The 24,347-nt window shown below is 38.1% G+C and overlaps 2 protein-coding genes and 1 non-coding gene across 3 annotated transcripts in view; 1 reads left to right on the forward strand and 2 right to left on the reverse strand.

Moving 5' to 3' along the window:
- Nucleotides 1-16,175, forward strand: part of LOC126174999 (rho-related BTB domain-containing protein 1) — a 527,665-nt gene extending 511,490 nt beyond the window's left edge. The window contains exons 14-15 of the mRNA XM_049921485.1: nt 3,042-3,190; nt 11,981-16,175. Of these exons, the coding sequence (XP_049777442.1) occupies nt 3,042-3,190; nt 11,981-12,161 (330 nt within the window). The 3' untranslated portion in view covers nt 12,162-16,175. The remainder of the gene's footprint in view (nt 1-3,041; nt 3,191-11,980) is intronic.
- Nucleotides 5,799-5,873, reverse strand: Trnat-ugu (transfer RNA threonine (anticodon UGU)). Its single transcript has one exon. It is a non-coding gene; the product is annotated as a tRNA-Thr (tRNA).
- The window catches only part of LOC126175000 (H/ACA ribonucleoprotein complex subunit 2-like protein), a 39,073-nt gene continuing 28,056 nt past the window's right edge, over nt 13,331-24,347 (reverse strand). The window contains exon 3 of the mRNA XM_049921486.1: nt 13,331-16,373. Within this exon, the coding sequence (XP_049777443.1) occupies nt 16,142-16,373 (232 nt within the window). The 3' untranslated portion in view covers nt 13,331-16,141. The remainder of the gene's footprint in view (nt 16,374-24,347) is intronic.

Consider the following 24,347-nt stretch of genomic DNA (forward strand, 5'->3'; position numbering starts at 1 on the left):
CATGATTGCAACATGTTTTTGTCCATGTCCCTGTCATGATTTATCTTCAGTTGACATTTAACCACTTTTAAAATGAGAAAACCGCTAGTTAATCATTGACTGGCTCAAAGTTTGCTTCACATGTGCTGTCTGAAGCATTGCGATAGTTTCTGCTTATGGTTTCTCTAACAAGATATAAGACCTGATGTTAGCGTGTTGTTATGTCTACCATTGAAAAATTGCTGAACATGAAACAGTGCTCATGAAAATAGTCACTCTGACCACTTTAATTTTTCTACACCAATAGAGCAATTTGTAGAAAATGGCATCTAGTAAAGGCATCCAGCAGGAGAATTTAGAACCAGTGTATTATCAACTGCTAGAGAAAAATTTTTGTTATGATTGCCATGAAGGAGTGTATGTGGTCTGCAACCAGTGTATGATACTCCTTGGCCAACATAGTGTCTCGCACGAGCTCATTGGACCCATGGATGCTTCCATGAGTGTTCCATAGGGCATAATGGAGCTGCCACCAGCTTGTCTCTGCCCCACAGTGGAGGTATCAAGGAGCTGTTCCACTAGAAGATGATGGATTTGTGCCCTCCCATTGGCCTGATGAAGAAGGTATTTGGATTCATCAGACCATGCAATTCTCTGCCACTCCACCAATGTCTATTGCCAATAGTCACGTGCCCATTTCAGTTGTAGTTGCCGATATTGTAGTGTTAACATTGACGCATGTATAGGTCACCAGCTGCAGAGGCCCACTGCTAGTGTTCAGTGCACTGTGTGTTCAGACACACTCTTGTACTCTGCCCAGCATTAAAGTCTGAGGTTAGTTGCACCATGCTGCCTGTCCTGTTTTACCGGTCTGCCCAGCCTATGGCATCCGACATATGTAATGAGGGGTGGCCTCTCAACCTCACAATGTCTAGATGTGGTGTCACCTTGGTATTGAAGACACTCACCACAGCACTCCTTGAACACTCATCAAGTCATGCCATTTTCAAAATGCTCATGCTGAGCCTCCAGGCCATCGCAATCTGCCCTTGGTCAAACTCAGATAGACTGTGCGCCTTTCCCATTATACGTATGGACAGCATGCTCACTGATACTACATGCACTGTGTGTGTGTCTGACTAACAGTCATTACTTGCCAGGTGATGCTGCTATCACTTGGATGGGTTTATATTTATAGTAGGTCGGTGGTCACAATGTTCTGGCTGATCAGGGTAGTTTGCTGATGCCGACCTACATAGGGAGAAACAATCATCATAATAAATTTCCTTTGCTTCACATCTATGGTCACAAATTTTTTACATCTGATGACATAAAAAAAATTGTGACCATAGACGTGAAGCAAAGGAAATTTATTGTATTTTTGGGTCACTGTTCAATTTGTGACAGAGTCGCAGATTGTGATAATCGTAATGATAAGGGAAATCAGAGCTCGCGCTGAAAGATATAGATGTTCTTTTTTTTTCCACACACTGTTTATGAGTGGAATGATACAGAATTATTGTGAAGGTGGTTCGATGAACACTTTGCCAGGCACTTGAGTGTGATTTGCAGAGTATCCACGTAGATGTACAACACATGTAAGAACCAATGCCGCACATACACGGGCAAATCATAATTACCCCATGCTCCACACAAGAAATTAAGAATGTAATTACCTCCTTAAGAAGCAAAATGCTCATTGAATTGATAATATCTCAAGTAAATTACTAAAACCCTGTTTTCACATAGATACAATGTATTCAGTCACATATGCAAACATCACTATCATGGGGGATATTTTCAAATATGCTACTGTCGGACCCCTGTACAGATTTTAAAAAATACTGACCATTCTCACTACTTACCTCCTCTCCTCAGAATATGATATTTAGCCTCAATTTGAATCTTCAAAGGGTCTCTCCACAGCACACATTATTTATAAGTTCACAAATGAGATTATATAAAATTTAAAGGACAAAATATTGTCAACTGGACACTACCTACTTTAGTACATAGGACAAATACAATATACAACTCTACATCTGTTCTTTCACTGAAATATGGTGCACTGAAATGAAATACGCATGTGGCATATTTTGGCCGGGAGTCACCTTTTGGTAAATTCAGCCGCCTGGTGCAAATCTTTTTATTTGATGCCACTTTGGTGACTTGTGTTGATGATGATGAGGATAACACCACTCATCCCTGAGTGGAGAAATTCTCCAACCTGGCCAGGAAGACATACACAAAGTAGAGAATTTTCTGCAGTCATCATAATCAGCTCTTTCATTGATTGACCATTAGTTCCTTAAGCATTACAACCGTTTTACCGAGGAAAGAAGTAAATAAAGAGGCAGGACTCTTCAGTCCAATATACTGGCTTCAAATGGAAGCTTCATTAATCCCATTGGGAGTTAATTCACTGGCATCCTGTAGAGAAATGTATCTGTATTTTGTTTAATCAAGGCCTTCTCCAAAGTGTTTCATCTCCAATAAGCTGATGTAATGAATTCTTTTTGAAATTGCATCTCAAGTTCAGTTAGTCTTTGTTCTCCAATAAGTATAGCTTAAAGCAGAAAACGTTATTACAATAGTAAGTTTGTGTATTCATGAAATAAACATCTTCTCTGTGATTGAATATGTCAGTGTTGGATGGTTAGTTACATGTTCCAGAGATCATTTGAATGATTGTTAAGTTGAAATGATGTGGAGTGACTAAGATTTAAGATTAATGAACATATTATTCTTCAACCCTACTAATGCAACTACACTAAAAAACCAGGCTATTTTTTACAGGCTACCAGTTTTCAAATAAAAATTTCTCCATGAAAGAGAAGGCATTGTTCAGTATGAATGTTAAATTTAATAAAAACACATGTCATTGGTTTTTGCATTTAAAGAAAGTTTTTCCTTATAGTTTTAACATTCCCTTTTGCTTAGTTACTATTATAAACTGTTATTGCTTTGTTGTCAAAAAATATTTTTTGTTGGTGGAATATTGTGTAAAATACTAGAAATTACATTTTGCGATCTTCTTTATTTGAGACTTTTATGTATTGCAGTTACACAATGCTGACCAATTAGCTGACTGGTGCATGAATTATTTGTGTACAAACTACAACAGACTTTGTAAGATGTCTCCAAAACTGCTCAAAACTCTCCATCCAGAAAACCAGGACTATCTGAGCGAGCATCGCTGGCCACCAGTCTGGTAAATATCTACCCATATGTAATTTGGGTTATTTGTGTCACAACAACTATGTGAGAAAAAATGTCTGTTGGGCAACTTGTTTAGTTTGAAATTTGCTCAACATTTAATGTATTAACATTATTTGTAGAGTATATGAAGTTAATATATTCTCATCGAATAACTATGTGTGATCTTTATACGTGGTCAGTGTAAGTACTTAGCTAGTACTATTTTTGCATACTAATTTATATATATATATATATATATATATATATATATATATATATATATATAAAGAAAGATGATGAGACTTACCAAACAAAAGCGCTGGCAGGTCGATAGGCACACAAACAAACACAAACATACACACAAAATTTAAGCTTTTGCAACCAACGGTTGCCTCATCGAGAAAGAGAGAAGGAGAGGGAAAGACGAAAGGATTTGGGTTTTAAGGGAGAGGGTAAGGAGTCATTCCAATCCCGGGAGCGGAAAGACTTACCTTAGGGGGAAAAAAGGACAGGTATACACTCGCACACACACACACATATCCATCCGCATATACACAGACACAAGCAGACATGTCTGCATGTGTCTGTGTATATGACTCTTCAGTTTCTGTCTTAGGCCTACTTTTCTGTAGAATTTTTCTCCATGGCTGAGAAAGAAATTATATCTAACTTTATCTCACTCCAAAACTCACTGCTACAGTACACAACGTACTTCACAGTCAGTTTCTTTAGCCCTCAAGCGGGTATGTCCATGTATAAAGTGCAACAACCACAAGTAACCTTACCTGGTACAGTTCTGTTGTTACTTTAAAACTGTGAGCCCGTACCTATTCTTTTGTTGTTGCTTCATCTAACACACGGCTAACATCTGCTGTCATATATCCAAGGGAGCAACAATAATATAAAATAAACAGCAAACTAGAGGAGAAAAAATGTATGATCCATGCAAGAAAATGACCCTGATTCTGAGCTAGTGGCATAATCCCACAATGTGGAAGTTATCTCTGAGATAACTAGCAATCGAATAAGCGGTTGGCTGTGGTCTGATGCAACAGCACTGTTTCATAGTTCAAAAGTGCCATTATTGTTGGGTAACACTTGTAAGTGGCACCAGAGGGGTATAATTAAAGTTTATTTCATCATTGTTTAAGTAAAATGTGATTTAGCTCATATAATGTAAGTTTATTTTATTGTTGTTTATTTAAACTAAGATTAAAGTGTGATTTTGTTCTTAGGTGTTTACCTTCATTACATAAAGACAAGTATTCTTTACATTCATACAAAGCAGACTGTGCGCCCGCTCATGTTATAAAAAGTGGCGTGCCCATTCAAGGGTTAAAGCTCCTGCAACACTTTCATTGTCTTCCAAATGAAAGATTAATTATAGCAATTACAGGCAATACTTTTTTTTCAGGCATTTCAGAATGCCATCATCCATTGACTGAATCAAATTGGTAATGTTTAATGGAAGAAACTAGGTGTGGATCCCGTCACAATGCAGTTCCTCTACACTTTGATGTGAGGTCACATTTTCCAATGTCAAAACAGCTTTGCATGACAAACATAGAAAATTGAATACAATACACTGTATTAACAGTGTCAAAACCTAAAACACCACTTTCAACTAAAGATTTGCTTGTGTAAACATTTAAAAGGTGGGGGAAGAATATGCATGTTGTCATTGACACAGACACAACTAAGAGGAGTGAGTGGTTTCACTGTTGTGCTATGAGTGGGTGGGGAGATAGATGCAGGATTGAAGGCTTGGATTTACGAGAAACTTGTAATTCCGAGACTTAAAATTTTGAGACTCTACTCTATATATGACTTCCACACTGTCAACTTTACAGCAGTGAACATTCTGTTTTGAAAGCTTATTAGCACATGGCACACTAAGTGCTCCATTGCCTCTTGGTGGATGACCTTTAAAAGTTTACCAGAATATCATCTTCATAAGTAAGGGAGAACTTAGTGTAAACAGATCAATCTCTACTTTGTGCTTTCTTACCTAGCTTTGTATTACGACAACGAAAATCTTGATTGAGTCATGTAACTGCCTGTAAAATATAATGTACATACATTTTAGCACCTTATCAACCATCTTACTTCTTTTGTTATGTTGATGACACATTTATGATCTGGTCACATGGCATCAAAGGTCTTCACCATTTGACTGATCATGTGAATAGTATGCACACTAACATCAAGTTCACTGCTGAGATGGAAAGGAAAGGAAAACAAGCATATTTAGGTGTTTTGCTTAAAAAAAAAAATAAATTAGATGGCAGGCTGGGCCACTCTGTTTACTGGAAGCCAACACATACTGTTCTACACAGATCAGCCAGAACATTATGACCACCAACCTACTATTGATATAAACCTGTCCAGGTGATAGCACTAACACCTAGTGAGGAATGACTGCTAGTCAGACATATCCATGGTGCATGTAGTATATGTGAGTGTGCTGTCTGTATGTGGAACGGAGAAGGCGTGCGCGCAATTTGTCTGATATGAAGATAGTAACTGTTCTGAAAGAACAGATACCAGTGATGACAATGCAGCTTCTCTAGCAAGAAATGATAATTAATCAAAACCCTCAGCTGCCAACAGCTGAAAATGTGTGCCCCGACTGGGACTCGAACCCAGGCTCTCCTGCTTACATGGCAGACGCTCTATCCATCTGAGCCACTGAGGGCACAGAGGATAGTGCGACTGCAGGGACTTATCCCTTGCACACTTCCCGTGAGACCCACATTCCCAACTATCCACAACCCACATTCGTAATGTTCCTAAAGGGGATCATCACCTTAGTTGGCGCAAGTAATGAGTGAATGGGCAAATATCCTTTAGGAACATTACAAATGAAGGTTGTGGGCAGTTGGGAATGTGGGTCTCACAGGAAGCATGCAAGGGATAAGTCCCTGCATTCGCGATATCCTCTGTGCCCTTGGTGGCTCAGATGGATAGAGCATCTGCCATGTAAGCAGGAGATCCCACGTTCAAGTCCCGCTCGAAGCACACATTTTCAGCTGTCCCCATTGAGGTATATCAACAACACCTGTTGGCTGCTGAGGGTTTCGATTAATTATCATTTCAATTTGTCTGAGTTTGAGTGATGGCTGACTGTGATAGCCCGGAGGCACGGTATGAGCATTTCGAAACTGCACAACTTGTTGGGTGTTCAAAGAGTGCTGTGAAGAGTGTCTTCAACATGTGGTGAGACCAAGGTGAAACTGCATCCAGACATTGTGGGATTGGGCGGCCACCCCCTCGTAACAGATAACGGTCGTCGTAGACTGGGCAGACTGGTAAAAAAGGATAGCCAGAGAACTGTGGGGAACTAACATCAGAGTAATGTTGGGCAGAGTACAAGTGTATGTGATCACAGAGTGCACCGAACACTTCTAAGGATGGGCCTCTGTAGCTGATGAATCATTTATGTGCCTGAGTTAACACCATGACATCAGCAACTACAAGTGAAATGGGCATGTGACCAATGGCACAGGATGTTGGCACAGTGACAGAGCATTGTGTGGTCTGATGAATCCCAATATCTTCTTCATTATGCTGATGGAAAGGTGTGAATTCATTGTCTTCCAGCATAACAACTTCTTGAGACATGTATTGTAGGATGGAGACAAGCAGGCGGTGGCTCCATTATGCTCTGGGAAACCACCATGTGAGCATTCAAGGGTCCAGCGGAGCTCGTGCAGTGTATAATACACTGGTTCCACACCACGTACAACACTTCATGACGACCCTGTTTCTCGATGGCAGTGGCATTTTTCAACAAGATAATGCGCCACATAACAAGGCCAGGACTGTGATGGAGTGGTTCGAGGAACACAGTGGCAAGTTACAGTTTAAGTGCTGCCCCCCCCCCCCCCTCCACCCAACTCACCAGATATGAACCAATCTAACACATCTGGGAAGTGATGGAACATGGTGTCAGAGCTTATTGCAGCCCCTGTCCCTCTGGAATGTATGGCAGTTAGGTGACTTGTGTATGCAGATTTGGTGCCATCTCCCTCCAGCAATGTACTAGCCACTCTATGCTTCCATACCATGACAGGTTGTTACTGTTATCTGTACCAAAGGTGGATATACTGGCTATTACATAGGTGGTCAGAATGAGAGGAGGAGGAGATTAGTGTTTAACGTCCCGTCGACAACGAGGTCATTAGAGACGGAGCGCAAGCTCGGGTGAGGGAAGGATGGGAAGGAAATCGGCCGTGCCCTTTCAAAGGAACCATCCCGGCATTTGTCTGAAGCGATTTAGGGAAATCACGGAAAACCTAAATCAGAATGGCCGGATACTGGTCAGAATGTTCAGGCTGATCAGTGTATAATTAGTACAAAAAGCTTTCATCCCCATTCAAAAAGAGAGCAGCTTTAAAATGCTAATATATAAAGCTCAAACTATTTCTGGAGAGTACCTATACTGAGACATCATATATCTGAAAAAGGTGTTTTGAATAACTACTGTAGTGAACGAGATATTAAATTAGCAATCCTTAAGAAATGAAAACACAGACATACTCAATCATCACAAGATGATCAGCTTATAGAACTTCTTCCCTTTTTCAGAGCTACTACAAATAAAATAGACAAGAGTCCTGTGCAGACATGGTACTCAACACATTTTCTGACCACTCATGAAAATTAGAGAGCCATTACACCCAATAGAAACAGACTTTGTATCAGTGTTCCTGGAATTTATAAAATTCCATGTGAATGTGGTAACAGTTACATTGGTCAGTCAATATGAATGATTTCTGAACGCTGCATAGAGCAGCAACACCACATTAAATATCACGATTTCGACAAATCTGCTATTGCAGAACAAATATATGATTATGAAAGAATGGAAACTCCATGCTGGGTTATTGATTCTGGCCAGAGCTGCCGGAGATGGTGTCATGTGCGTGAGATGTGCTTTCTTGTGGGATGAATTTGTGTGTTTCCTTTTCTGAAGAAGGCTGTGGCCGAAAGCTGAAATGTGTGAAGTCTTTTCATTGTGTCTGTCTCAACTCAATGTGTCATCCTTACAGTGAGTAGCAATCTTCCTTTTCCTTATATTGTAAACATATGACTATGTTTGATGAGATGGACATCTTATCCCATGTATCTACATATTGGATTCTCTCATCAAAAAAACTGTTGAGGTCAGAATGTGCAACAACTTTTATCAGGACAGTGGCTATACCCTACATGGTGCATGTAAATGAGTGCTTGATGCTGAAAGGCATCAGAGAAATGAGCCAAGTTATCCAACATCCAATGAAATCAGCATCACTATCAATGCTACTCCATACATAGATAACTTCTGACAATGAAGACAGAAGTAGCTGTCTAAAGCTTGAGAGGCAAGAAATCTGTGATGCATTTATCCAGTCCTTGTCAGTTATTGCACAAGATTTCCATCGTAATTTACGTACAGAGGTTTTTGACAGAGTAAGTCTTTAAGAAGTGATAGGACTTGTTCCTCGAGGTCAAGCCACTGCACAACAGGTACTGAACACAAGGGGGAAAAAGTAACATTTCTTCCAGTTGAACATACGACAGTGATTTTTGTGGAGCAGTGGAAGAAGTTTTTATTTAGTGATGAATCATGGTACATGTTGTGGAACTTAGATGGGCATATGTAGTCCTGGAAGATCTCAGGTGAATGATATCTATGAGTGAAGAGTGGTGACAGTGAAAAGTGGTGAAGGTGATGTTATAGTAAAATGAATGAAGATAAAACACTTCAGACAAGGGCATGCTTTCGTACAGTTTGCAATTGGACCTATCTTGAATCAAGGCTTTACAAAACAAGATTTACTGCACTACTTGGTATGCAACTTTGTGTATTATATCCAATGTTTTCTTACAAAATGTGGGTCATATGACATTACTGCATACAGTATTTTTGTTTTAAAATTCAATGCCGGATCACCTCGTCAAGAGTTTGAGTGGAGGCTAGCTGTGAATCTACCAAAGAGCTGCTGCTTTTTCAGTAATATTGTTCTGTTGCTGTTTAACATATGGTGTGTTGTGTACTTAGATGTAGGTTTATGCATATGGATACACAATTTGTAGAAATATTATGGTCTAATTTACAAGCTATGTTCTAGAATGTGGCCCAAACATGGAGTCATACTCCACTAATCATTGCAGTTGTTGAGAGATGTCAACATGGTGCACCTTTAGCTTATTCATTTATATATGCCCCAACCCACTGTAAGGTTGACATGATGCACTTCAATTTAAACAGTAGATGGTTCAAAAGACAGCAATAACACGGTCTTTGGGGGAGGGGGGGGGGATGTTCACAGTTTTCAGACAATTCAGGAGATGTCTAATTTTCTTAATGTATGTATGTAGTTCTTGGACAACACAGGTTAATCAGATAAAGGCAACACACATTAGAAAATAACTATCACCAGTCAAGAAAACAGATTGTTCTTCAGAGCAGAAGCTTTAAATCTTATATCACATTAACTTAAGTTTATAATAAATTTAAGACAATTATTACATGCAAATAAATTTAAGATAATTATTATATGCACTTAAAGTGATTTTCAGCTATGAGAAAAACATACTTTTAGTCATAAAGTACATGTGATGGTAAAATGAATGAAGGGCACGCTCTCCTACAGTTTGCAGTTGGACCTATCTTGAATCATCGCTTAACAAAAGATGATTATAACATGCAAATAAATTTAAGATAATTATTATATGCACTTAAGGTGATTTTCAGCTATCATAAACACATACTTTTAGTCATAAAGTACATAAAACTATGTGTGTTGAACTTCTTGGCCCCTGGTGGCTGCCAGACTAAACTGGAACCAGTGCACTGCTCAGCTTCCGCAGCTGTGCATATGAGTAAATGAATTAAAATGAGATATATTTGTCATGTTGGAGACATAGTAATTGTGTCATCACAGAGTCAAATCATGTAGGCCCAGGACATTTCACAGCATATCAAGTCAAGGATCTACTTTGATTTGAGTAAATCTGTCACCATTGGCACCAGCTACAAGATGAGACAGATTGTATATAGTTCGTGTACTCCAATAGGATACAGTGCAGAAAATCTGCAGAGTAAACAAAATGAACAACACTACAACTAGTAAGTTGTCCATTGTGTGAAAGCATAACTCTCAAAACTCTGAGAAAGTACATTTCAAGTCTAGTTGAGAAACATTAATTTCTCTCATGTACATAAACAATTGTAGTACATACATACATAGTGACCATCCCATCTAGCGCTGTCTCCTGACTCCAAGACATAAAAACCATTGTACACAATAACTTCTCTACTGATGGCAAGCTACTGAAAATGATACAGATTCTGCTAGTAAATTATATATTCAAATCTGTCCATCAACAGCACATTGCTGGGGATCTCTAGGTGAAAGCAAAACTGTAGATTACCCCATCACATCTGAGCTGAATCACTGACTTTATGAATATTTGTAGCTCCTAAGACCACCTCAGTGTTAATTGAACACATGGACAATAATCTAAAATAAGATATGCCTGGGTGGATGCTGCTTCAACTAGATTCAATAAGTTACGTGTAGTTATTAAGCGTACAAGACCCTAATGGCTCCTTGACACTGCAATCCTTCAATGAGAACACACCACCAACATAGCGTAGAGATATCTGTAATCTTGTCAGGGAATCTCTAATTGTTTCAGATGAACACAATTTTTTTTGCCTTTAATCATCTCACAGGATACTTCAGAGGTAACACAGCAAATCTGCAATGAAATACTTACCTGTACTGTTGAGGATAAGAATGTGTCAAGTTGATATCCAAGTATCGTAAGCATCCTCTTACTGGGTGTAGTCTTTTCACTCACTTGTTGAATGCAATAAAAGTTAATACTGGCTAGACTTTGATTACTATGACAAAGACAGTTTGGATACAAATTAGTGCTGTTCTGGTGTGATCTCTAATAAATTATCCACAGTCATAGGATTAAAGAAAGATAGCAATAAAATTCAAAATGAAGCTGCACAATTCCTTTCCACATTTAGTAAGAGTGAGTGTGTCCCAGAGATATTGACCAGTCTCTAATGAATGACACTACAAATAATAAGTTGTCCACTGCGTGAAGGCGTAACTCTTAAAATTCTGAGAAAGTACATTCCAAGTCTAGTTGAGAAACTCCCATGTACATAAGCAATAGCAAAAAAGATAAAGACAATAGTAACAGGCAGAAATGGAAAAGGAGTAGCAGAAAAGAACATAACAAGAGATGATACAAAACACTCAAAAGATAACAAGGGGGAAAAAACAATAGGTAAATGTGAAAGAATAGCAGAAAACAATAGGAGAGGAAGTAGTAACTGCCCTGCGTTCCAGGTCAAATGGAGCCATGTACCACGTAGAACAAGTTCCCACCTATGTGAGACCTGTGGGCTGTTCTTTGTGCCACTTACAAAACTAATCAGAATTTCAAATCTTATTTTTTTCACTCAGCTTGTTCACTCTTTGACTTTTGAGTCTTTTCCTTCCTTAACAGTTTCATTTCCTTCAAATCTTTCCTTTCTTTTGTCACTGGAAGGCAGCATAATTATCTTGTGGCAAACTGATGTTACATTATACACGATGCTGTCATATCAACTGCATGTATGGAATCACAAGATAACCCAGCAGGCTTTATCAAAAACTATTCATATTTAAGTTTGTACACCTTAAACATTAGTATGTGTGCAGTAATTTTGTACAGGAGTTTTGGTAGTGTTGTGTTTGATATTAGTGCCTTGTGGCTAAATTTTAATTACTTGTATTGAAATTATGTGCAGGTACTTGAAAGATTATGATTACTACCAGAAGTGTGTGGCTGAGCGTGAGAGGGAGGAAAAACCATCTCTGAAGAGGAGCCGACATAATTCAGGTGGCTGCTTGTGCTTCACTGGGGGGAAAGCTCGTCGCGACACATCTAGGAGTGGCGCTGCGTCCGATATTAGGCATGCAACTGTATGACAGTGCTGCTCCGGGTGTGGGGGTCGCCCCCTGGCCCTTGCTCTCGGATTTTCAGCCTTTGTGTGTGCAGTGGTCACAACATTCACATTACTTGTGCAGTTTTGGTAGATTCTTTGCATCAGTGGACGTAAATTGTTGTTACTGAATACCAGTGGCATAAACATTTGTGTGGTAATCTTTCTTTTACAACAGTGAGTACATTTTGTGGAGACTAAAAAATTAGTAAATCACTCTATACTTACTGTAACAGAAACCGAAGATTCACATTTTACTGAAAGTGTGAATAAAAGGACTGCAAGTGCTTTGTAATGCATTAGTGCATACATCACACACAGTGGTCTTGCACTTTAATATGACTGATGAAAATTGACAACCAAAGAGAAAAATATAAATTCTGGAAATACTGTGACATCCTGTGAGTGAGTGAATTTGTGTGTGTGTGTGTGTGTGTGTGTGTGTGTGAGAGAGAGAGAGAGAGAGAGAGAGAGAACACACTTAAGTAAGTATATGTGTGATTCAGGTACAGAGCAGTGCATTTAGTATTTAGATGCATTTTGTGACAACTTTTATAATAAAAATCAATGAAAGAATGATAAAAGTGTTCTTTACAGGGAACTTTATAGTAGCTACAATAGCAGTCAAAATAGTAATTACTTCTGTCATTACAAATTACTTTTTATTTCTGCTGGAGTGTGAAAATGTTTTATGTGCATTGTTCACTTTAGTCTGCTTTGATCAGTGCAGATTACTCGCAATTCCTAACCTACAAGAGTGTTAAAATTGTTAATCATAAAAAAATCTCTCTTCTATCATTACCTTAATGCCTGGTACTATTCTCAGCATTACTTACCTGAAAATTTAGGCCTATTCTGTACTGTTCAGTATAATCTGATGAATCATGCAGGGTATGGTCTTGATGTGGTTGTTACAATTCAATTTTAAGTGCATAGTAATTCCAAATATTTCATTTCGCATTAATCAACATCGTAACAATGACTTTAAATCAAGGAACTTTATTTCTCCTTTTTTCATCAGTCCTGCATTTTTGTCATGGCCACAACATAAAAAAATGAAAAGGTTTGTTATGTTTCATTGTCATTATTATAATCCCACGTGCATGGCACAGCATAGATTTGATACGTTTCACAGTGTCATTTTTTTGCAACAGATATTCATTTCACTTGTAAATAACTGTTTAGCAACTTTATGATAACTTCACATTTTATTCTTTTAAATCAAAAATCAAACCCATTAGTGTCACTCATTAACAAATGTTTTTGAATATGTAAACGGGGAAAAAGTAGCTCTGCTGCACCAATCCAGGAAAGATCTGACTGATTTGAAAATGTTGCATCTACGGCAATTGTATTGCATTGAAATGGTACACCAACTTGTCTATTTTGTGTTACAATGGATACAGTGAACTGTGTGTGTCACCAATATCATCAGTATTCTGAGCAGACAGAAGAAATGTAGGGTTGAAATAATGTTTACATGTTGCTTTTGTATAGTTTTTCTTAATCTCACTTCACATGCTATAGCACACATGCCTTGCTCTGCATCTCAGGCAGTCTTTCTGTATTATGGACACTAGTTAATAAACATTTGTTTACCAATACTTTGTAAGTCATGAATGTTCATCACTTTCAAGCTGCATTTTTACGGAAAGTTTGCACTGTGATAAAATCTGTAAAATATTTTTATGCTACAAAAAAATTGTTGTATCTTTGTTCTTATATACTGCTCAAGAGCTTAAAAGAATTGTGGAGTTATTTTGTAGTACTCTTCAAATTAACTCCCATTTTTCAGGAAAACTGGCAGTAATCCAGACTTAAGTTTAGTTCATAGTTGACGGAAAAGGAGATTTCAAAGCCCTAATCTGCGTAATTTTAGTTTTAAAGAATGAAAGCTCTCTTTTTCTTAGTCACGTATTCAAATCAACATGTTCTGTTTTCCAAATATTCCTTGCTATTGTACATAACTGAACAGTTTTTTATACTAATAATTGTTCGTAGAATGAATGGAAGCTGGAAGCTGTTCATGAGTAGCATAATGTGTATGTGATCACTGAATCTGGTGTATGAAGGACACATGAATATCAAATGTAAATGCTTACCTAGAGCAGATATGCCTACCACATGCAAACCCTGCCATGCCTAAATTTTTCTGCAGGCACAAATAATATAATGAAATGAATTCATGCACACTGTTGTAATTGAATATATTTCCCAGAATACACTAAATATTTTGGTATTATGTGTAGCCCCTGTTATATGGAACATTCACTTCTTGTCCTTTTCTATTTTCACCAGTCAAGTACACACACACACTAGTACTCAGTAATATGTGTTTGTAGGAATAGGCAATATACTGCTACTAGAGCTGGTAAGTAAAGTGAGAATATTTTACTAGGGGTGAAAACAAGCACTTTTGTACATATCGACATTTTACAGAAATGTCAATATCCATTACTGGCAGTATTCTCAAAGCAAACTAACAAAGGCTGAATGTTGTCACAATAAGTTATTAGCTATATGAACCTTTTTACAAAAGCTTAGGTTCTCTCACATCAGTGGTTACTGATTTGGCTGATGGCTACAAACCAATAAATTAGGCACTTACTATAAAAGATGTTAATGAATATTTTCCCTTTTCTCTTTGGTTTGATGGTGTTATACTGATTATTCCCAAAAATGAATGGAAATGAAAGAAAAAGGAGAAAAAAGACCCATTAAAAAATACTGCAACACCACATATTTAATTACATATTCAGATCTGTTACTGATCTCCCATAGCTTTTGTACTTAGGAAACTGCACCACTTATTTTTTATGTTTACTGATGTGACTTAAAAAAGTTAAAAAAGAATGGCCACTTTGTATAATATGTTTTCAATTTAAAGTCAGCAAACATACTTGGCATTCCTCCATAAGTGGAGTAGGTAGGCTTTATGCAGCAAATAATCCTCCATGAAGGTTACTGCAATTATTCAGAATAGTTCATGCACAAAATTCAAATAGTTACATCTACATATGCATTGTCTGTTTACAACATCATGGCACATAGTTGTTCTGTAATAATCTTTGGCAGTTAAATAGCTGCTTTTAAAGCCCAATAATTGGCCTTTTTTCTGAATTTGATGGACCAAATTATTTGCAGCAAAAGGAAAAGTGCAGTGGTTAATACTAGAAACAGATTTAAAATAAATACTTTGAAATAATCTTTGTTTGCTGGAAATAAGTTGCTTCCAGAAGGTAACATCTGGACTGAATTTTGATCTCATTACAAGCGCCAAAGCAGTGTGCCATCCATTTGCTCACATTCCATATATAATGTTGGTCAATAACTGAAGTATTATCTTCATTTTGAAACAATTAATGAAATTTAACATAATGAGATACACTAGCTGTTTTGTGATATGAAAATAGCTGTTAAGCTGCACTGAGAGAATTAAAAAATCTGTACAAAAGCTGTAAAGAAATGTATATTTTGCATAAACCTTTTAACCAACTTAGCTAAATTAGAAAACTTTCAAATGGAAAATTAATTTCTGTGTTAATTTCATGAGTATTGTAACAATGTTTGGTAACCATTACTGTTATGTTATGCAGGGTATCTCAATATCAACAAAATAAAGTCAAATGGCAATGCCTAATTTTTCTTCACCACACTGTAATGTTTTGAATCTTATATCCTCTGTTAAAATTAATGGTTTATTTGATCATTGACTTATGCATTAATGATACATCAAAGTCAGTTTTTATTAATAATGCACTCACTTTCACGAACAAAGATTTCTCACTTTACCAAAGCAATGTCACAGTCAAGTTGTGTGCAACAGTTCATATTAAATTCAATATATATTTTTTGAAAAATCCATAGTCATTTACAGTAACTGTTCCCGGTTCCCCCACATTTGTTCTCTCTAATGAGATCGGAGATTTTATTCAATAATTATTCAACAACAAAATGCAAAAGCATTTAAATTGGGTAAGTCAATGTCTTTAGTTCTTTTGCTAATTCATCAAAAGTATCTTTATATTCTTGATGTTCACGCACCATCATGACAATACAGCTCCTTTTCACACCCATAGCTTGTCCAAGATCTTGACGTGATGGTGTATACACATATGGTATATTTCTATCCTCACAGACAACTGGAAGGTGGCACATTATGTCAATTGGTGTCACATCCCCTGCCAACACCACAATTCTGCAACATATTCAAGGATACAGTAGTATAAAATACATATAACAAATCTTGAAACTACCAAAGAAATGGGAGGGAGGGGAAGGGGAGGGGGGATAAAAATTGCTGTATCTTAGAACTATTTTCTCTGATATTTCAAAATGGGAAAAAATTATAATAGAATAGTAATTTACAAACAAAAAATGCAGCAACCTATATTACAGAAAAACTGACATAGTTCACATGTAGATTAATCTCAATATATAAGCACTGATAGCTCAAAGGCAAAAACACATTCCACATATGTATGCTTTGTGAAATTATATTTTTATGGTCAACAGTGTGAAACCACAAGCAAATTATTGTTTCAACAAGTGAGTGAGTTACAAATATGGTCTGATGCCAAGTGAATCAACAGTTCATAAAGAGATAAGGAACACTGAGCTCTATTTATTCACTGATGCTTGTATGTAAACTGCCAAGCATCTAAACAACAAGCACTTTGGAACACAATGGAAAGCAATATACTATGCCAAAATTCTGAAATTCTGCCCTAAGAACTGAGCCACCTACACAAAATACTCGGAATAGATCATTACAACCATCTACTGACTTTCCAAACCTGTAGATAAGTTGCAAGAAGGGTGCTTTGCATTTACTTTAACAGGATTTTGAGGAGACAATATTAAAATCAGTTTCCAGCTGTCTGTAAACATCCTATAAGAAAGAACATGACAGGTAATTGCAGCTTTGTATTTTTGTGCTATGGTGGAACTTACCTTATTCAACTGCCACCAAATCTGATGTCACATGAACAAACAGGTCTTCAAAGAAGTACGTGGAATTAACACAGTGGGTGGCACCTTCAATTAAGATGGTGGAGCGAATCTTAATGGAATATAGCAATCAGCTTTTGCAATAGACTGAATATTCACTCTGCAGTGGAGTGAGTGCTGATTTGAAACTTCCTGGCAGATTAAAACTGTGTGCCAGACCAGGACTTGAACCTTGGATCTTTGCTAATGTGGGGCAATTTTTTAATGTCTGAACTATCAAAGAACAACTAACAACTTGCCTTCACAACTTCACTTCCACCAGAACCTCATCTCCTATGTTCCAAAACTTCTCAAAGGTCCTAGGTTCAAGTCCTGGTCCGCCACAAACTTCTAATCTCATTTTGCAATGTTCAATGATGTCGGTACAAAGTAACGGTGTAACTCACAGGCAGGGATATAAGGGTATTTAAAACATGTGCAACACAGGTCTAAATTACTTTAGAATGGCTGAGCAGGCCTACTAAAACAAGGAGGTAAAAATCACTACAGCCAGACGGAATCCAAAGAAAACTATTAAATTTACACATTTATACTACTGGCCATTAAAATTGTTACACCACGAAGATGACGTGCTACAGACGCGAAATTTAACCGACAGGAAGAAGATGCTGTGATATGCAAATGAGTAGCTTTTCAGAGCATTCACACTAGGTTGGCGCCGGTGGCGACACCTACAACATGCTGACATGAGGAAAGTTTCCAGCTGATTTCTCATACACAAACAGCAGTTGACCGCCGTTGCCTGGTGAAACGTTGTTGTGATGCCTCGTGTAAGGAGGAGAAAAGCGTACCACCACATTTCCGACTATGATAAAGGTCGGACTGTAGCCTATCGCGATTGCGGTTTACCGTATCGCGACATTGCTGCTCGCGTTGGTCGAGATCCAATGACTGTTAGCAGAATATGGAATCGGTGGGTTCAGGAGGGTAATACGGAACGCCATGCTGGATCCCAACAGCCTCGTTTCACTAGCAGTTGAGATGACAGGCATCTTATCCGCACAGCTGTAATGGATTGTGCAGTCACGTCTTGATCCTTGAGTCAACAGATGGGGACGTTTGCAAGACAACAACCATCTGCACAAACAGTTCAACGACGTTTTCAGCAGCATGGGCTATCAGCTTGGAGAAGGGAAGGAGAAGAGCTTATATAGAAGCCCTATTCAACGCTTAAAAGTCTGTCTGTGGCTCAATGTCAGCAGACTGCACCTAATTACTACAGTGTCTATCTTTGCAGTAGAAGTTTTTCAGTTTACATGTAACTTAAACCAGCATATATTGTTTCACACAAAGCATTGAGGTGAAATGTCACTTTTTGTGCATGCAGGAAGGAAGGTTTGGGTTTAACATCTCATTGTTGATGAGGTCATTTAGGATGGAGGCACAAGCTTGCATCAGGAAAGGAAACTGACCTAATCAGGATGACCAGACATGGCTATGAATTCCTATCCTCTTGAATGAAAGTGTAGTGTCTTACCACTGCATCATCTTGCTGGTCATGAATAAGGTCAAACAGAAACCAAATCCTAAACCTGACTGTCAATCTGTTAACTGAATAACAGAATTACCATGACACATTTTCTGGCAACTTTGGCTAGTTTTCAGGTGGTTAAACCATCTCCAGGCCATGTACTTATTTTATAATAATCCATACATGAGCAGCATGTGAAGATTGTAAGTCTTTGTACTGGAGTAGTTTCCCAGATTACATAGGATTAGAAAATAAACAAACATGCAGATACTGGTCCAAAAGTTCTGATCTAGCAGCTACCTGTGATGAAAAAATGTTTACAAAGGCTGGAACACTTACTCTCAACAAATAAGACAGGGCATAAAAGTGTTGTACTATAATAATATTTTCTTGTGTCACGACTGAGGAACTCATACTGCGTGATCTTGTTGTATGTCTTTTGCTGATCCTGCAGAACAGACACACACAATTTTTGATGGAGCATTAATACAGATATAGGCTAATGAGCAGTTATGGTGTCGGTGGCTCTTCTACAGTGTGCTGATGCTGGCAATTCCTTGACACCAGTCATAGCCAATCAGGTGATAGTGTATGGTAGCCAATGAGAATCGTTAACTCTAATGATTTCTTTCAGAAGATACGAATTGATTATATTTGTTTTTGATATGGTGAGCAGCAGAATAGATTTTATTGATTTGGTTACTATGAATTTGAAAGTTGGTTAATGGGTTTAGTATTTCATTGATGTGCCAATAGACTGACCTGTCGCAAAGCCCAAAGCCTAGTTTAGGTTGGAATGTGATAATTTGCTTGCGATTTGGTGAAGTCAACAAATGTCAATACAAAAATATAATTCATAATAGACTGATGTTTAACATAGCCCACCTGAGATATACATTTGTCATTGTAATAACCCACATGTATGTCTTTACTTCTGATTTTGCCAAAAATTCTGTTGATTGTAACCTAATCTAATTGAAGAAAATACCAGCTAATTTTATTTATGAAACATAGGAAAAGAAGAATGAGCATTTTGATTGACTTCCGTGAACCGACTCACGATAAGTCATAGACAGTTCCAATTGTTCACCACACAAGTTATCATTAACATCAACATGCAGCAAAACTGTCGCCAACACCATTCGTGCACTTTTACCTAGATATATGCTTCATGACAATATCAATGGTCTGTATGGCTGCTACATCTTATGAAATTACTAATCACATGGTGAAACTGAACTCTCTTCCAAGGGAGGAAATCACAAATGATGCATTTTTCATCTACCATTCCTCTGCCAATGTAATTGCAGGAGCAAATATTTTTAGCAGCCTTAATGCTCTGCTTCTGTACTGTGGTGTTTCCTTCTGATAAGCTATTCATGTCCACAGCAAAAGAAGTATCAAAAGCTGGGAAGTTGCACTGCCATAAATGCTTATTTCACGTCACCGTGTGATATTTTCCGGATGACTTCAGCTCCAGAACTACCTGATCCTTGATACAGACAAGATATTCTATACTCTATTTAGTGTGAATACCCAGATCCAGGATGTAGAAAGATGTATACAAAATGCAGACAGAAATCTTGTTTCTTGGCTTGATAATACCAAAACATTACAAGTAACTGCAGCACACTCAAACATCTGGCATTTGAAATAATTCAAAAGATTTAGTATAAATGGCCAGTATACAAGATGGATGTGAACCCCAATGACAAAATATATGAGTGTGTTCAGGGAAGAATATTTACTGAGTATTTTGGTATAAGGGACCAGTGATCTCTGGTGGCTCGTTACAGAATAATAATATGATTACAATTTAGTTGGTTTTTTTCCCGAATTACGTTTTTTTCCCTTGAAAATACCTTCTCAACAGTGAAAAAATCTGTAATACGCAAATACCACAATATACAATACAAAACACAGAGTAATGCAACAACCATCAGACGAAACACATACACTTTCATTTCAGCTCAGCATAGCCTCACTGTGATGCTCTTTCATTGCAGTCAGTGAACCTATACATGACTCTAATGTACACCTAACACTGCATGGAACACAAACCAGACAAAGAACTGAACAGTAATGAATGCAAGTATCATGAATGAATTGAATAAGTTTATTTGCAGACAAAACAGTCAGTGCACTGTTGTGCAGATATCTTCGGTGTAATATTGATACATATGTAAATGGGAGTGAGAAATCAAACTAAATACAATTAATTATGTAGTCACTAGAGATCACATAGCCCTCATATGCATATGAAAATACTCAGAAAGTAGCTCCGAACAACCTCTGAATTTTTGTCAGAGTTCAATTTATCTCTGTATACGAGCATAAGTATTCTGGTTAGTGATTACTAAGGCACTGAGAGGGCAAATGAAGTGTGTGGTAATCGAGTTATTGGACTGTATGTAACCACGATACATCTCTGTAGGAACAGGTAATGTGATCACACAATGGTATGTTGAATTTATTTCACACAGGAATTCAGGACAAGGTCAAGCTGCTAAGAGTTGTCAATGTTTGGCCTTAATAAAATATTACAAAAATTAATGATAGGCAAAACTCTCTGTGTCTCTTGAAACAAGTTTTCTAAGGGTTTCCAAAATATGAAGTGAAACTCCCATCAAAAATGAGCTGGCTGAGTTCATGAAGCTGCTTGCCACTTAGCACCATACAGAGAATGTATTTTATGGGACACCATGGATGCGCCAAATATTCTAGGCACACTACATTTTAACCATATCAGACTACAACCAATTTAGACCTATTATTAGTTATACTTTTACCAATGGTGAAAAGCCTTTTAATAACTTCAGGAGTTCACTAAAAACAAATACTTCTCTCAAAAAATAAAATGCATTGTTATAATACATATGTACATCTATTATATTCTGCAAGCCACCTTATGGTTTGTGGTGGATGGTATTGTGTGCAATATGTGGAATGGAAAAAGTTAACAAGATTAGGATTTAACACCCCTTCATTAGAGAAGGAGCCCAACCTCAGTTTTGAGGAGGATAGGAAAGGAAATATGAAGTGTCCTTCCTCAGGTACCAACATGGCATTCACCTTAACCAATTTCAGGAAATCACAAAAGACCAAAATATGGGTGGCCGGTTGGAGATTTGAACTGACATTGCTCCCCCCCCCCCCCCCCCCCCAAATATGAATTCAATGTTCTGTCACTGCACTACCTCACCCAGTTAGTTATATGTCATATGAAGGAACAAGTCATGTGACTCTTCTTCAAACGTGCAGTCTCCAAATTTTAACAGGAAGGCTCTCTGTGACGGATAAGGCTATTCTGCTACCAGAGTTAGATGATCATGCTATGAAACTCTGACTCAATGAGCTTGTGACAAAACAGTCAACTTCTCTTTCAAATGTTTTCTTTCTCTCCATTACATCTACTTCGTAAGGATCCTACATTTAAAAACACTGTTTTAGTGCACAAGTTTGTAGCATTTTCCCATGAGTTTAATAAACATAACAAAGACTTTAATCATCAATAATATATCTCCCTTCACTATTTACAATAGCCTGCCAAATGTTGGGGTAACTTTTCGATTCCGTGACTGTAGAGATCACATGGTTTTGAGGTGAGGAACTCATCAACCCATGTTCAGAGCACTTTTCCATCCAGAAAAGAAGATCCTTGAAGGTTGTTCGACTGACAGAAGGAAATCTGAGGACGTAAGATCAGATGAATAAGATGGCTGTGGAATGACTTACCAAACTAACCCCGGTATAGCATTTTTTGTCAGTCTAGTAGAACATGGGCAGGTGTAGTTGTGAAGTAGCATCTCTTCATTCACACAGTGTTCCTGGTCATTGTCCTTGGATTGCATTTGAAAGACGTCTCAGTTATTGACAATAAATGTCAGCAGTGATGGTTACACCTTGAGGAAGTCCGCCGCTCGTGGTCTCGCGGTAGCGTTCTCGCTTCCCGAGCACGGGGTCCCGGGTTCGATTCCCGGCGGGGTCAGGGATTTTCACCTGCCTCGAGATGACTGGGTGTTTGTGTTGTCCTCATCATTTCATCATCATCCAAGAAAGTGGCGAAATTGGACTGAGCAAAGGTTGGGAAATTGTACGGGCGCTGATAACCACGCAGTTGAGCGCCCCACAAACCAAACATCATCATCACACCTTGAGGAAGTAATTTGTAGTACACCACACAGAGTCGCAGTTCCACCAGATGCATAACATTATCCTTTGTGAATGTGCACAGGTCTCCATACAAGGTTTTTCTGTTTTGCTTGAGCTCAACCATTCCTCTCTTTTTTACCTTATGTTAGCATAAAGGCACCATTTCTCATCACCAGTAATGATACAGGATAGGAACCGTCGGTGCTGTTCACAAGGCAATTGACAACGAGCACGTAGAGATGCATTTATGGCCACTTATCAATTTTTGTGATTTTGGCTTAGAGCATGCAGTACCCATACACCCAATTTTTGAACCTTCCCCATCACATAAATTTGACAGTTCTTGAGTACACTGACATGGATCATTGTAGATTAATATGTTTAAACGATATTCATCAAACCCTGAAAGTACCGAGCGAGGTGGCGCAGTGGTTCGACACTGGACTCGCATTCGGGAGGACGACGGTTCAATCCCGCGTCCGGCCATTCTGATTTAGGTTTTCCGTGATTTCCCTAAATCACTCCAGGCAAATGCCGGGATGGTTCCTCTGAAAGGGCACGGCCGACTTCCTTCCCCATCCTTGCCTAATCCAATGAGACCGATGACCACGCTGTCTGGTCTCCTTCCCCAAACAACCAACCAACCCTGAAAGTCTTCCTGAATGTGGAATCACTAATGCCAAAATGATCTTCCTTAAAATGAGAAAACCATTTTCTTGCTGTGCTCTGTCCAATGGAATTATCCCCACATATGACATAAATGTTCCTGGCTACCTACACTGCTGTCATCCCTCTACTGAACTCAAACAGAAGAATATGTCGGAAATGTTCCGATTTCCCCACTTGGCATTCCATTTTCTAGCATCCACAGCTGCACTCACTCTCCCCACATGACAAAATGTAAACTCCAATAGCAACACTGAACTACAAATAAAAATGATGATTGATAAATAACCTCATAGCAACTGGAATACAAATATGCAAAACAAAAATGTTAAAAACTTATGCACCAACCTAACGGTACTCAAGAATCAGTCAAATGGGGGTTTTGTAACATACTTCCTTCACGGATGATACACATTTCCTTAGGATGCTTTTACTGAATCTCGGTGTGCCATCTGCTGTTCCTAGAACTAGTTTTGCACGGTCAACAGATGTTAACTTAGTCTGGACACATATTCAAATTATTCTAAGGCTGTTGCTTGATGTTACATTGGACACTAAGATAACTTTTAGCCTATTTATATGCAACATATTGTATTTATTTGTAGTGAGAGTCAGTTGCCAGTTACATCACAGTTAGATCCTGTGTAGATCTTCTTGTAATCTCCTATAATGTTCTGGCATCGCATCTTCCATCCGTACATCATCTGTAAGTAGCTTCACACGATATCACTACGGATAGGAGAGCCCACCAGAGCCAAAGCAAAAAAGATTTATTCCTAGTTTCACCTGCAATTCTACTCAATGACACACGATCATCTAGCTCAGAAATCAGATTATACATCACAGGGGAATAGACCATTGTTCAATTCTTTG

This window comes from Schistocerca cancellata, chromosome 3, assembly GCF_023864275.1.
Source record: "Schistocerca cancellata isolate TAMUIC-IGC-003103 chromosome 3, iqSchCanc2.1, whole genome shotgun sequence".
NCBI lineage: Eukaryota > Metazoa > Arthropoda > Insecta > Orthoptera > Acrididae > Schistocerca > Schistocerca cancellata.